The 15,012-nt window shown below is 39.2% G+C and overlaps 1 protein-coding gene across 1 annotated transcript in view; it reads right to left on the bottom strand.

Annotated features, from left to right (window-relative positions):
- LRP6 (LDL receptor related protein 6) overlaps positions 1-15,012 on the bottom strand; it is a 113,760-nt gene that overhangs the window by 59,416 nt on the left and 39,332 nt on the right. The window contains 1 exon segment of the mRNA XM_036401559.2: positions 7,388-7,585. Coding sequence (XP_036257452.1) covers positions 7,388-7,585 — 198 coding nt within the window.

Genomic DNA, 15,012 nt, shown 5'->3' with positions numbered 1-15,012 from the left:
GAGACACCAGAGACAATGGGAAAGTGAGAGCTGGGGATAAGGAGCAATGTTATTCATTCAGGAGATATCTCCAGGGCCTCAGCAAGATGCAAATTGGCTATATATTAGATGGAACTAAGCACACACAAACTTTAATAATCTTCCCTGCACCAGGCATATAATCACATAAATTTGCTTTAAAAATCTGGATAGTGATTGACATTTAAAAGGCCAACATCTCTGTTGAGTTGGCTGGGAAGGAAATGTGTAAAGGGACAGCAGAGAAGGAAGGTGAGGAGAGAAAGAGAGAGAAAAGAAGCAGTCTCCACAGAAATGAAATTCAGTCTGTGTTGAATGTCATGATTTCCCAAACACAACTATTTATCATCATGGTAATCAGAGATGCCATTACAATAAATATTTGTTATGGTAGAGTTTTCTACTGTCTGGAGAAAATATAGATTTGATTTAAATATATTCACCTTTGTTCTATTCTTATTCTGTTAAAGAGTCCTGTGAAACACTTTGTGAAGACAAACAAAACAAACAATAAGCAAGTTAAAGCAAGAATTGCAAAAGGAGCTACCAAACTCGGAAATAGAACAGACACGTGAAACTTCATAGACAGTCTATCCAGTTTTATATAAACAATGACAAAAAAGCTTTTGCTTCAGGATAATATGAATTTCAAAGATGAAACTCACTTGAAATAAAAATTAACAGCAAAATTACCAAAAACCATTAAATTCATATCTTTTATTTTAACCAGGATTGCCTCAGTCTGCCTTTATTTCTTTTTCAACTAATACTGGCATTCAAAGCTATGTTATAGCTATGAAATTTCATAATTCAGATCACCAAAAGAAAGCCAACAATAATCAAGATAATTTAAATTTACAATATAATAAGAACTACTATTCCCCCGAGAATATTAACAGATGTTTTATATCCAAGCATAACAGCATTTTTCCATCAAAGTAAACAAGTAAACAGCATCCATGAACCAACTGCCTTTTATTCTTGCTGCATTAGTGTCTTCTAGTCCCAAGACCTGATCAGAACACCTGCAGAAAAGCTGGGGTACTTGAGATGTTCTGGCCTGTATGTCCCTGAACCATTAACACTCCAGCTTCACAGTAGCAAAACTCCTTTCAGGTGACCCCTGAGGCTGCCTTTGTTCAGTCTCCAGGACAGGGTGCAAGCATTTTTGACATTTATGTTTCACTCCATTTCTCCAGTGTCCCTATAGGCTATCCCATACCTATTACCATCTCCCAGGCTATCAGAAAGGGGGGGGGGGAAAATCTGCTTTTAGTGGTCATCATATTAAAGAAAGCATATAAGAGGTTTGCATGAAGCAAATTAAAATATTTTAAACAAAACCTTATTTACCAACTACAGAATGCTTATTGCTTTGAGTATTAACAAAGCTGCAGGAATACACATCTTCAGCTTGTGACAATTGGAAATATTAGCAAGTGGCCAAAGCACTCAGAGCATGAATCAGATGAAGCAGGATCAAAGACTAAGATGCACCCAAAAATACCACACAAGGGATGCCACAGGGAGGGCAGGGAGCTCTGGTTCCCTCAGCTCACAGGATCTCCCTCCTGCCAACCTACCAAAAACATTTGCAACACAAACTCAGAAAAGTAATGCATTTTTATGTATTTTTACCATGAATGCTTGTCTAAATATTCCTATCAGAAGACAAGCCTGCTTTTAATTAGCTGAGAAAGTAAGCAAGAAACATGATTTGTGGGATATAATGCTCTCTTTTCAGACTGAAGTGTTTTTGCCTTTTGCCACTTCTTTAAGCCACAACTGCCATGTGTTTCCAGAAAGAATATATAATAAACAGGTCTAGCCATGACATTTCAAATCCCACCTGCAATCAAAGTCTGAAAAAGTCAATCAGAAATCGAATTATGGTTAAGAAATGAAGTCATTCTGTGGGTCATTTTTCAGGCAAACAGATGCTTTGAAGCTCCAATTTCCAGCATTTTTGTCTTCAGAAATACCATGGGGAAGAACCAAGAAATTCAACCTAGCTCTATGTCCAAATAATCTAATTAATTCTGTTTATGCAGGATTCTCTAGCAGTTTTAATTAGGGTATTATTTGGCTTCTGCACTGGCCTGTGTTGGTGAGGTATTGAAACGGGCTTCTCACCACTGACTGGTTCTTCATTGCTGAAGGTAAGCAATTTCATCACCCAGAAAAATACAGAAAGATATGAACAGAACATGAGATTTTATACCTTGTACCTAATGTCATGTACTGTACACATTATAGGCAAATAAGGAAAAAATCTTCTAAATGCAGGGATACAATATTTTCAGTGTTTCAACACATCTGCAACTAATCATCTGGCAGACAGACATGAGCTGATGCTTGAAAAGAGGAACTAGAAAAAAATCAATGCTCAAGTGCAAACTTGAAGACATTCACCTCTTGCAAGAGCTTCCCAGCTTTCTGACAGTTGCTGAAAGTATGTTTTCTTACAGTGGCCTCAAAAACCATCTCATTAGCACAAACACTTCCTGGGGGACCTTGTAAGTGCATTTCCCTTCAGCCAGTAACGTGTTAACTTATTAATTAGAACTGCTGCTGCAGGGTAAAGGAAGGGGAAATTAATTCAAGAACTGCTTTAGCAGGCCAACCTATCTTGGGGACTCTACTCACAGGAGAGCTGTCTGCATTTCAGTTTTGATTAATTAGTCCCACAAAAAGCAACTGTTCCTTCTGATAAGAGCAGGGCAAGAGCTGCAAAAAAAAACAAAACCACCTCTTCTATGCATCAATTTAGTTCTGTAATTATTGCATTCTGACATGAAAAACTGTTCATTCCTTTCTCTCACTGGCAAATCAAGGGCATTAGTCATCAAGTTCTTTGCTCTTCGTCTTTATTCTAATGAGCCCAACACTGGAGCAGCTAGGGCTAGTAAATCCCAGGGCTAGCAGGTAATGAACCATAATCATCCCTGTAAAAGTTGCTAGAGAGGTTTTCTCACGAATTTATGACTCTACCACATATTTAACTGAGTACTACTGCCAGCTGTCACGCACACTGCTTTAGTGGCTCACTGTGACTCCACTCCTACTGGAATGGGTGAAAAAAACTCCACCAAACCCCAAAATCAAGGCTTATAATTTGTTTCTCTCTCTACATAATCCTCCCACCAGCCTGTTGTACTCTTTCACTTTCCAGACCTCTGCAAACAGCAAGTAAAGGATCCATGTCCATCATGCACCTGGGATGGGGCAGCCCTGGATACACTGGGAGTGAGAGGCTGGAAAGCAGTGCCAGGCAAAGGGACCTGGAGGGGCTCCTGGTCAATGGCCAGGTGGACCTGAGGCTGCAGTGGCCTGGAGCCAGGAGGGACATCCCTGTCCTGGGGGCACCAGGCCCAGCTGGGCCACAGAGGGATTGTCCTGCTCTGCTCTGGGGCAGCCTCACCTCAAATCTTGTGTCAAGTTTTGGTGGCACAATGTAAGAAAGACATAAAGCCATTAGAGAGTGTCCAAAGGAGGGCACGAGGATGGTGAAGGGCCTTGAGGGGAAGCCGTGTGAGGAGCAGCTGAGGGCACTTGGTCTGTTCAGCTGGAGGGGGCTGAGGGCAGACATGGCAGTCACAGCTTGGGCTGAGGGGAGAGGAGGGGCAGGCCCTGAGCTCTGCTCTCTGGGACCAGGGACAGGAGCCAGGGAACGGCTGGAGCTGGGTCAGGGGAGGGTCAGGCTGGAGATCAGGGAAAGGTTCTTCCCCCAGAGGGTGTCGGGCACTGCCCAGGCTCCCCAGGGAATGGTCACGGCCCCAAGGCTGCCAGAGCTCCAGGAGCGTTTGGACACCGCTCTCAGGGATGCACAGGGTGGGATTGTTGGGGTGTCTGGGCAGGGACTGTCGGGGTGTCCGGGCAGGGACTGTCGGGGTGTCTGGGCAGGGCCAGAGGTTGACTCAATGATCCTTGTGGGTCCATCCCAACTCAGGATATTCCATAATTCAGATCAAAGTACTTCTTGGAGATATAAATCTTAAAAGTTTTAATTCTTGCGTAGTGTCAGGCGTAGAGAGCTAATATTCAGAATATAAGAATAAAAGAGCAAAAAAGTTTCGGATTTCTTGCAGATTTAGAAATACATCATAAATTTCTGGAGAGAACTCCTTCCAAATTTTAGATCTCTGAGGTCTGAACTTCAATACTTTAATACTGTCAGTGACATCAATTAAAATATTTTTCTATTTACACTGCATTTTTTCATTTTCCAAACCACAAAGTCAGTTTTCTCTAAACGGTTTGAATTTTTTTATAGAAGGATATTACTTCCTAACAAATTTTTCTCCCAAAGCAATTAAAACTTATGCCATCCTACTTTACATGAAGGTTTTACAATTGCTTACCTGCTACAGACTCTTTCCCACCTCCTGTCATGCAGCAGTAAAAAACTTGACAGATCACCTCTTTACTCATCTGCTTCCTTTTCTAAGTTACCAAAACTATCCAGATCTAGAAGACCCAATTTTTATGAAGATGTATGTCTTTCAGTAACTCATTTGCCTATTTCAATAGGGCCAACTTCCAGAAGTTGTTTTCCAGAATATTTTCCCAGACATGACATTAGATAAGGCATCAGAAAAATTAGTAACACTTCACAAGGATAAAAGAATCTGTTCTGATCAAGAGAAATTTAGAAACAAAAACCTCAAACCAACTAAATATAAACGTAAAGCAGCAATTTAGAAAAATGGTCTAAATACCAAGAAAAAAAAATCACCAGAACTGGCAGTTTCTAAATAAACCAGAGTCTGGTTTAAGTGAGATTAGGCACTTGATAATGATCTCCTCCACACTTAACTCTTAAGGAAAAACCCCTAACTGATAGCCCCCTTAAGAAGTGGTGGATAACTGTAGGTGGGGTTATTTGTAGGTTGCTTTTTTTTTTTGAGGAGTTGGAGATGGCTAGGAAAAAGGACTAAAGGCTTTGTGGATTTTGGGTGGTTTAGTGGGGTGATTTTTTCCACAGAAAAGTAATATCTAAAAAGTAATATCTAAAAGGCTTTTGCTTTGGCTGCAAAATTAGAAACTGTGTTTTCTTTCCTAGTATTGGTGAATCAGTTAGTGAAAAAGATGAACAAAATAATTAAGAGATAAAATACGAATTACAGCTATAAAATATCACATTGAAAAAAGCTGAATTTGTTGGATAGCCAAAAGACAGTATCTACACAAAAAAAACCCCAACACTTTGGACAGCCCCAGAAGATCTTTTTTCTTAATACAGGCAGTGGCTAAGAGGTCACAGCAGAAAAGCAACCATCCCATAAAACCCCACTATAGAACAGCCTAACTTCTGCAGTTCTTTCCCCCCCCCCCCTTATGATGTAATGGCAAAAAGAATAAAAAATGAAACCAAAATGCCTAGATACAGATGTTAACTGCTTTTTGAATCTTCAGAACTTTCTCACATGCCTAGGGAAAAACACGTGCTGTTAGAATTGGTTTGTGCCTCTGAGTGCTTAAGGGAAGTCAAATGTGCTTTCCTTTCTAGGAATGACTTCCCTTTCTGCCCCTCAAATAGTAATATATTAGCATACTGCCACGACATATTGCTGATACTGAAATGTATGAATTTGAAAAAGAAACTTAACCTAAAGCATTGGACTGCTTAGGGTTTTATGGATGCATAAGAAAGAATTAGTAGATCTAAAAATCTAAATTACTTGTCTATACAGGTCTTTATTACAGGCTTAAGTAATTCCAGAGAATTTAGTGTGGAATAACTGCTGGGACTCAGGTGATTCCAATTCTGTGCCACGAGGCAGCTGCTGGACACAGCTGTGTATGCACAGACAAGGCTGGCCAGCCCCTTGCACCCAGAAAATTCAGCACCTCCCCAGCCTCATCCCCCCAGGTTAACCCAGGGCAGACCAGGGAATAAACAGCATGAAAATAAAAACAGAATACCAAACCCAAATATATTTATATATTTGTGCAGCAGATCACTAGCAAGAGAGAAACTGCAAAGAAGTCAGCAGCAAAACAAGATTGAAAAAGCAGAACTGTCAGCAGGAAAGACTGAAGTAGCTCTGGAACAAGAAAGGCTGGAGACACCAGATAAAATTAAAAATACTCAAATTTCTACTGTATATGATAATTTCTATCCTTTGCTCTCCATTACTTGAAAATTTATGTGACAGTCTTCTTTTTTGAAAGAAATCTCTAGGAAATATTTCTGTCTTTTTGGTACTAAGTTTTTTTTCTTGTGAAACAAACAGCAAATGAAGGACTACTTCAAAATACATATCCACAACCCATGTTTTTTATTAACCAAGCTAGTCATAATACTTATATCCAAAGACACAAATTTAAAACTGCATCCAACTCCGGGTACTTTCCATGAACCATACTGCATGAACTTGTGATCACTTAAAAGGCAGAACTTAGGAGAAAAGTGATGTAACCTTTCAAACCAGCATTACAAAGACATTGTGGAGTTCAAAATAAATATCACAAGAAGACAGTGGGCATGTTTCGTACATGTTGCCTGTGGTCCTACTTGTCAGTCCATGCAAAAGAATGATCTTATCAATAGAAATTATTTCTTTATGTCATATTAACATTTGTGGTGAAAGGTGGGCAAGTCCCTAAGAGGCCAGAACAAAGAGCATAAGAAAAGATATTTCACACCCATCTAAACTAGCTGAAACATCACAAAAATTTGCAAAGAATAACCCCACAAAAAATCATCTCTCCATATGACACCTTGGGCACAAGCTGTGATTTGTGTGTGCAAGCAGTAATCATCAAACCCATCTAATGAAGAGAGTCATCCGCCAAATTAGAGATGAACACATATACACAAAGTACCACTTATACCATAATTAAGAAGTAGCCATGATTGGATCAAAAAGAATCACTTGATTGCTATAAATCTGTTCAAGAAAAAGTCATTTTAGCACAGCTCTTCTTTAAGGACTGTTTTCCACTAATTTCCCAGCCCCTAGGATTAATGAAATTGAAATATCAATATATGCTGATCCATTTTCTCATATTATCTTCTGCATTTCTGAATACCACAGCAACACTGCACAGAAGACCTACTGAAAAGAGACAATTTTGCTATACAGTCTTACACTATTAAGAGCAGGATTTGAGGATTTTTTAATGGAACTGGTTCTGAGAAAAGTCTTTGGGAGAGTTACAGGATACCCTGAAGAGAAGGACACATTCCACTTCACAATGCTGGAAAGGTGAGGATGGTGAAGGGTAAGTTTCTGACAGCACTGGTTTGCTTCAAATTCTGTGAGTGCTAATGTGACAATTCGCTGCAACAGAGATTACAATATTGCTCAGGCAGCATCTTCTAAGAAAATCGCCACATTACACCCATAAACCAAAAACCTCTTACCTATGACTTCCATCCAGATTTGATTTGTGGATGAAATTCAGTTTAGCATCTGCCCAGTAGAGTTTCTGTTCCTCATAATCCAGGGTCAGTCCGTTTGGCCAATATATGTCCGTGTTAACGATGATGGAGCGGCTCGAGCCATCCATCCCAGCTCGTTCTATCTTTGGTGCTTCTCCCCAGTCTGTCCAGTACATGAACCTGCAGTTATTTGAAAAAAAGACAAAAAAAGAAAGCAATCATGTATAAATCTACACTTTCAGTAAAGGCACTCTCTGTTCTGCAGAGACAATGTCTGTGGAGCTCTGCTCTACTGGGTAAAGGGCACATATCCTGGGAAACAAAGCCAAGTTACTTTACAAAAAGCTGAAAAAAAACAACTTAAGACAAACCCACAGTACTATATCAGGTTATACTTCCATATGTTTCTTTCTTTCCTTGGGTCAACTAAGAAAGTTGGAGATATCCAACAGATCTCGACAACACCTCAAAATGAATCATTTAACAGCAAAGGCAGATATTACAAATTGTCATAAAAATACAGCAGCTTCTCTAATATGGGTCAGAATTTAGGGGGGCACAGAAGAGGGTGTGCAGACTTATGGCAGACATAGTTGCATGTGATGCAGTAAAGTGGTTTTGATGGAAGATCAATTCATGCCCTTTTATTTCCAGAAAAATTCTCAGCCAAGCAGCTGAGTCAACACGTTTAGAAGCACAGCTTGCATCCAGTAACTGAGAAAAAACACTCTATAAAATCTTTTAAGACTGGACAAGTAAGTTTTAAAACATGTAACATGCATCAATATTTAAACATTTAACAACTAGTGGGGAGAGGGAAGCTACTCAGTTGCATTTAAGATTGAGGCAAAGCAAGGGAAATCACTTTGTTTTGGCTGGAGACCAGCAGGGGGTAAGAATATTTGTCCTTTTTCTGCAGGTGGTAGAAAATGGATTTACTTTTGTGGGTTGTTGACAGAATGCATAATTCTGAAGTAACATAGAATATAAACTGAAGTAACATAGAATATAAACAGACCAGTCGAAGTGTGTCCATGGTGCTTGCTCTGTTTTGTTGTTGCAGCTGGAACAGACTACTGTCCTAAATTGCTTCTCATAACCTCGTGACATCTGCCAGCATTACCTGCTTGTATCTGTGCTCCAAAGCCTGGCTCAGTCAAAACAATCCAGATTAGGAAAGACCTGAAGCCTTTAATCAAACTCAGATCATCACACAACCACAACAGGTCAGTATATGGTAGCCACATGTGAAGAGGCCTAGCCACCCATCCTCTAAAGAAAAACAAATGTGCAACACATTTAAGAAACCCTTGCAGATGAAGTTATTCTTGGCAAAGGTTTAGTCTTATTCTTTTAAAGAGTCAAGAAATTCCATGTCATATCTTCCCCCTTAATTCATGTCTACAGCATGTTTGTTTTAATGTGCAGCAAAATCTGTGGACTATAGAAATGCAGCTGATTAACACAAATATTGTCCTATTTGATCCCAAGTGAGTAATTCTTCACGCAGCAATACGTTTATCTTAACACAGAGCACAAACATATCTGAAGAGAACATGTGAGATTTCTCTAGGCATAAAAAAATGCCTCAGATAAATTGGTTTTTCATCAGGAAGAAGGACAAACACCAAATAATTTTCAGATGGGTAGCACAGTAGCAAGGCACTGGGTCAAGCTATGCAATAAGAAATCACACTTGAAAAAAGAAATGTTCAAAAAAGTCAGGCAGCATTTCACAAGTGAGCATGTGAGAAAGAAGAGAAAAAGAGAGATTTACTTATAACTTCTTTAAGACAGCCCTGCTTTGCCCCAGCTGTCAAGTCTTAGACTTCCAAATCAAGGTTAATAGGTTCCAAGGCTCTGACCAGCCTGCTGGACTGATTTTTTTGGGGCTGAAACAGCTCATTAATTGCTGTACAGCCTCATATTCTTCCCTGTCTCATTCTCACCTCTCATGCATGCTGCAATTACTCAAGCAAAAACAGGTAAAGGTAGTTTGGTAAGAAAGTAAAGGCTTCCCAGACATCACAAAACCAACCCTATTTCATTTGTCAAGAGGAAGACACACACACACACAGAACTGGTTTTAAGATTCAGTAATATTTCCAATCAGCTCCAGTGACCTCTGTGCACTTTCTTCAACACTTTGGGTTTTTTCACTATCAGGTTTGTTTTCCTCCACCTTGCTTGAAAGCCTGTGGGTTTTAATGTCTCCATTAAAAAAATCTCTGGAACCAGCCATGCTCCAGCTGATGACAGCCATGCAGACAAGGTAAGGGCCATTCTCCCTCTTCCCCATCCTCTTCAAACACATTTACTTATTTCATTAAAAATAAAAAAGCCACCACCCAAGCCCATGGGATAGAGCAAACTATTAAAAGAAATGTCTTGTGCTAAATCATCTAATTATACCTTGCAATACAATTCAAATCCAGGAATCTAGATTTTAATTTTACCAGCAGAGTCTGAAAATGGTTGTGAGCTGTTATAAAAATCTAAAAGCTGAAGAAAAACACAACAACACAACAACAAAGTGTATTTCTTTTTATATGTGCTTGTAACTTTCAGTATTACCGAGTCATGCCCCCCTCCAAAGAGTTAAGGAACATCAAGTATTTGATATACTTGAAGAGAGGAAGGTTCTTAGACTTAAATAAAAAATATTAGTTGGTGTTTTGTTTGACTGTGGCCAAAAATGTTGGTTTATCTTAAAGTTTATCCCATCATTAAAAATTACAAACAAACAGAGAAAGAGTTTTGATAGTTTTTCCCTACAAACTGTTTTCTATGCCTCTTATGCCTTTAGCATTTTTTGATTTTTGCATTCTGGTGCATAAGGTGAATCCAGGCAATAAAACTTCCTTCTAAAAGGCCCCTTTGCACTGTATAGTTGTAACGTCACAGTTTTGATTTGCCTCAAATAGAAGGATTTGCCACAGGAAAACAAAAATCCAAGCAAACAAAAGGATGAAACAGCATGTCACAGTTCATTCTGCTTGATGAACAAATCTAATAAGTAACAGAGCTTTTTTCCAAAAAGCCCATGAAGTCTAGACACTCTGATGGCAGAATATCCCCCATCCAGAGGAGGAAGATCACAGACTACCAATGCCAAGATTACATGCTGTAATTTAGCAGTGATTTCCAACAGTAAGCAGAGAAGGAGAGAAATTTATTGCCAGCACCCATCAGCTTTGCAACTTCCTGATCCACAAACGTTCACTTTCCTGAGTGTTACTCAGCTGCTTAATTAGGGCAGCTAATTATTTGGTGAGGTCCTTCACAGTGAAGGCCCCAACTCTGCAATTATGCTTGGTTCAGGGCCCTAAGAACTTGTGAGCTCTACAGGGAGCTTCCAAACTTCAGAGCTTGCAGCAGCCCCTGTGGAGCTCATCAGCTCTGCAGAGGACCCTGTGAAACACAGCCTGCTCCAGCACCAACAGGACTGGCACTCCTGTAACCAATAAATACACAGTTAAACACGAGGCACTGGAGTAGTTCAGGAAAACTATGCACAATAAGTATGTTTGGTTGTTGAAAATACTGAAATTTCTTCTTGGCTCAAGAAGAAATGTTCAGGAGTTTACAAAAAGACATTTGAGTCAAGTGGCCCTCCAGGTAGCTGAATGGAGACTCTTTCTGAGGCAAGTTCACAAAGGGAGGGAAATGGCAATCCAGAAGCACACAGCAGTAATGAAAGACACAGAAAATGGATTTTCAAATAAGTATGACAGGAAGGTTTTAATAACAAGTTTCTCAACTGACTGCAAAAGTCAGAAAATATTTTCGGTCCTCCAGGAAAAGCAAAAAATGTACATATAAATTAAATATGGAAATAATTCTTCATAAAAGAGAGGAAGAAATATCCTTTGGGGATACAATCAAGATAAACATGAGAGAAAATATGTGTTTTTAGCTAGCTGAGAACTGTGCTCTTTTACAATAGCTTGTCTCTCTAAATATTAGTTGATTGACTAGATTAGTAGAATGTAATTTTCAGAGCTGCTTTACAATAATATCTTATGTTAATATTCAGTGCAGTCAACATAATTTTCTGTGCAAATTACCCTATCTGCAGCCTTTTGGTTGCCTCTACACTGCTCTTGCACATACTAAGACCAGCTATGTGAGGAATGGATGTGAATTAAGCAGGGAACTGTCAACACCCTAGCACACTGCATCTTTTACTTTTTACCCTTGTTTTGGGTTCAGAAGCCAAAGGGTTCCCAACAGAGCTGCAGTTTCCCATTTCAGGCAAGTTTTACTCCCCTACTCAGACCTTATCTAGCAGGAGAAATGAAATCATCACCACAAGACCTTCCCTTTTCTTGGAATCCATTTCTAAAATAAGGGATAAATGCAAATATTCCACTTTTGGAACGAAGAAAAGCTGTGATGAAGAGATCAAAAGGTGATGCTTTGTTTCTAGCTCAGTATCAGGAATGAAGTATAAAACTAGAACGAGATTTTGTAGATGGCATTCATAAACCTTGAAAATAATGCTTTAGAAAAGCCACTAACAATCTTTCATAAGAAATCAACACAGAAACATAAACCTACATGATACCCTCATTTCATAACCAAAAAGACAAAACTCAGTGTTCAAGCTAGTTACCATGGCCTCTGTTTCCAGGTATTCCAATTTAAAGAAAATGCTTGGCAATCTAACAAAACAGATGAGAGATTGTTTTGCATTTTCCCCCAGACATTTCTGAGGCTTCGTAGGAAGTAAGGTTTGACTTAGCTGTCAAACCAAACATACACTGATGCACTGCAGAGTCTCATGCCTATGGTTGTCCTTTTGGCCACAGATCCCCAGAAAAAAGAGAAAGATATTCATTAAGAAACAAGAAGCAGCTATTTTTTTGCTGAATGCTCACAAAGGAAGAATTTTAATTGTTTGAGCAGGTGGAAAGGTCTCCTGCTCCTTGAACTTGTAAATTAACCTTTGCTATCTCCTGACACAAAAGGTCTAATGACATGCCTTCCACAGTTAGGAAACAAAAGCCATTTCTTGGTTTTTCCTAGAGCAAGCAGGAAATAAACCTTGTCAAAACTTAGCAGCATTTGAAAAACAGTATTTGAAACAACAATTTTCCCAGTTTATGCCAAAAAAATAGAGAGGGATACAATTTCCTCTCTCTGCTAGATTAACACCATCCCTAGACTCTTGCTGACCTCAAGACAGAAGCAAGATCCAAATGTGCTTTGGAAGACTCCAGCCAGCCCCTTGCACAGGAGCCTCTCCAGATATTATACAGCAGACCCTGCCAAATTCACACAGCAGGTAAGCCAAACAGAAAAACAAAACATAATTAATGCAAGAGGAGATGAACAAAATAAGAGAAGAAAATTCCTTGCCTTCCAACCTGCCTTGGTTCTTCAAATATAACAGGAAAATAGAGGAAAGAAAACCAGCTGGCACACTTTCAAAAAAAAAAACAAGCACACAAACAAAAATACCACAAACCAACAACTGTGACAGAGTCTCTCAAGAGGCCAGGAGAGAAGCTGAGCCAGGAACATGTGCTGGGTAACTGCAGGGCTGAGGAGTCTCACAGAAACTCCAGCATTGCCCAGGAGGAGCCCACATACACAGAAAGACACCTTCCCAATAGTTCTTCAAGAATCTACCCAAAGGTGCAGATCTCTATGCACCTGTGAACTGAACAAAATTGTGAAAGCTAGTATGAAAGAATATTTAGCTACATTAAAACTACAAGTGGGGGAAAGCAGTGAGAAAATGGTGGGATCACAGTTCTTCATATTTCTCAGATAAAATTTACCTTCTTCATACAATGAAAAAAATCTGTTTCTTTACAGGGACTTGCACTAAAAATATAAAGATTTGCATTGCACATATTTAGTTGGTAAATGAGGATTTAGAATTCTGTAATTTCAAAGAGCTTTGGGTTGAAACTAGACAAATTAGCTGCTACAATAATTTTTCACTCTTTGCTTTTTCAGCTCAGACAAAACCAAACTTGTTTCTTACACTTCAATAAAAAAATCTGGGAGAATTGGTCTCCATATCTCCCTATACATCCTGAATGCAGGAAGGGCAGAAAGATTTTTTCCCTGTACTTGTACCTTAACTTGAAGGCCTAGAACTTCTAGAATTGAAGCCCCTGAACACCTCCATGGCAAGAGAGCACAGTCATTTATGCCAATTGTGTTGCTCGGTGAATGAGGGCAAGAGATAAAAATCTGCCATTTGGCATTCTGGGCTGTTTCTCAGAAACAACAACCTAGGCATACTCCACTGCTGTGCAGGGCTTGGAGTGATGAACTCCTCCATTTCAGCTGCTCCACAGATACATCACCTACACCCAGCAAACAGAACATACTGTTATCACCATCCCAGCAATCCTCAATGCAGAGTCAGCTTACAATGAGAACAGTTTTTAACCATGACCACTCATTCACCTTTACTCACTGATTTAATGGATGTTTACTCTGAGTCCCATCAATCCAGCTGCAGTTCACCTCAACATCAGAAGATACCTGTGCTAAAACATGGATGGGCAGGATGGCACAGCCAGGAACAAGAGAAAATTAGGTCAAAAAAAACTATCAGAGATACGACCTGTCTACCACCACCTGAAATTGGGGAATAATATGTTCAGTATCATGAGATCTTTTTGCAACTTTTCCTCTGTGAGATTTCTTTTTTAACATTCCAAGACTTTAATCAGTAAAATACCCTCTTGTTATTCAGCCCCTCTATCAGTAGACAGCTACCAACTGGATGATTTTTATGTTCTTGATTCCTCACTCCTCCAAGAAGCCCTACAGAACTTTAATGTTCTGCCGAGCCATGCTGAATCCTACCCTCCATATCACATTTCAGCACCCTGCTAATTCTTTTTTCATAGTTTTCATCCTATTGTCTGCTATGTAAATCAGGCTTACTTACACTTACATCATTCCTTAGGCTTTTTTTAAAATTCAATTACCTCACGTCATCTAGGGGTTCAGTACATTTTCAGTGCAGCTCCTGTCCTTGTGATTTATCAGTTTGTTGATATGGAAACCAACCTGATGCCACTTTGATCTTCCACCAGAATCACTAAATCACTTATTCTCTTGTAAGAAAGTGGCACACACCAATTAATCTTTTCACACCACAAAATTACATGAAATATGGCCTTGTTTTTAACGAAAAGCTACAAGATATTCATTACAAAACAAACCACCAAAAAAGGGGGTGGGAAGAGGAGAGATTCCTCTATAGCAGTTAAGAATAATAGAAATAAAGGATGCATTGTAATTAATGCATAATTAGACAGGTTACATTACACAAGATTTGGTTAGAGATCTAATTCTGGAGATACAAACCTAGGTAGACTTGGCTTTTATTAAGAAACTATGTTTGCCCAGAACATTTAGAAAGGTCCATGAAATGTGGTCTGAATACTGGCCAAAGGCTTCATACACAGATGGAACAAACACCACTTAATTTCTATACTGAAAACATTATTATAGAAAACCATATTATAAAAATAATAATAAAACAACATTATTATAAAATAACTGAAATGTCTGAGACTCCACTCAAGCTTTTTCTAGGTTAGATTTTGCTATAAAGGAAGTAAGAATGCTTCTAC

This window comes from Molothrus ater, chromosome 5, assembly GCF_012460135.2.
Source record: "Molothrus ater isolate BHLD 08-10-18 breed brown headed cowbird chromosome 5, BPBGC_Mater_1.1, whole genome shotgun sequence".
NCBI lineage: Eukaryota > Metazoa > Chordata > Aves > Passeriformes > Icteridae > Molothrus > Molothrus ater.
This window is presented reverse-complemented; position numbering and strand designations above follow the sequence as displayed.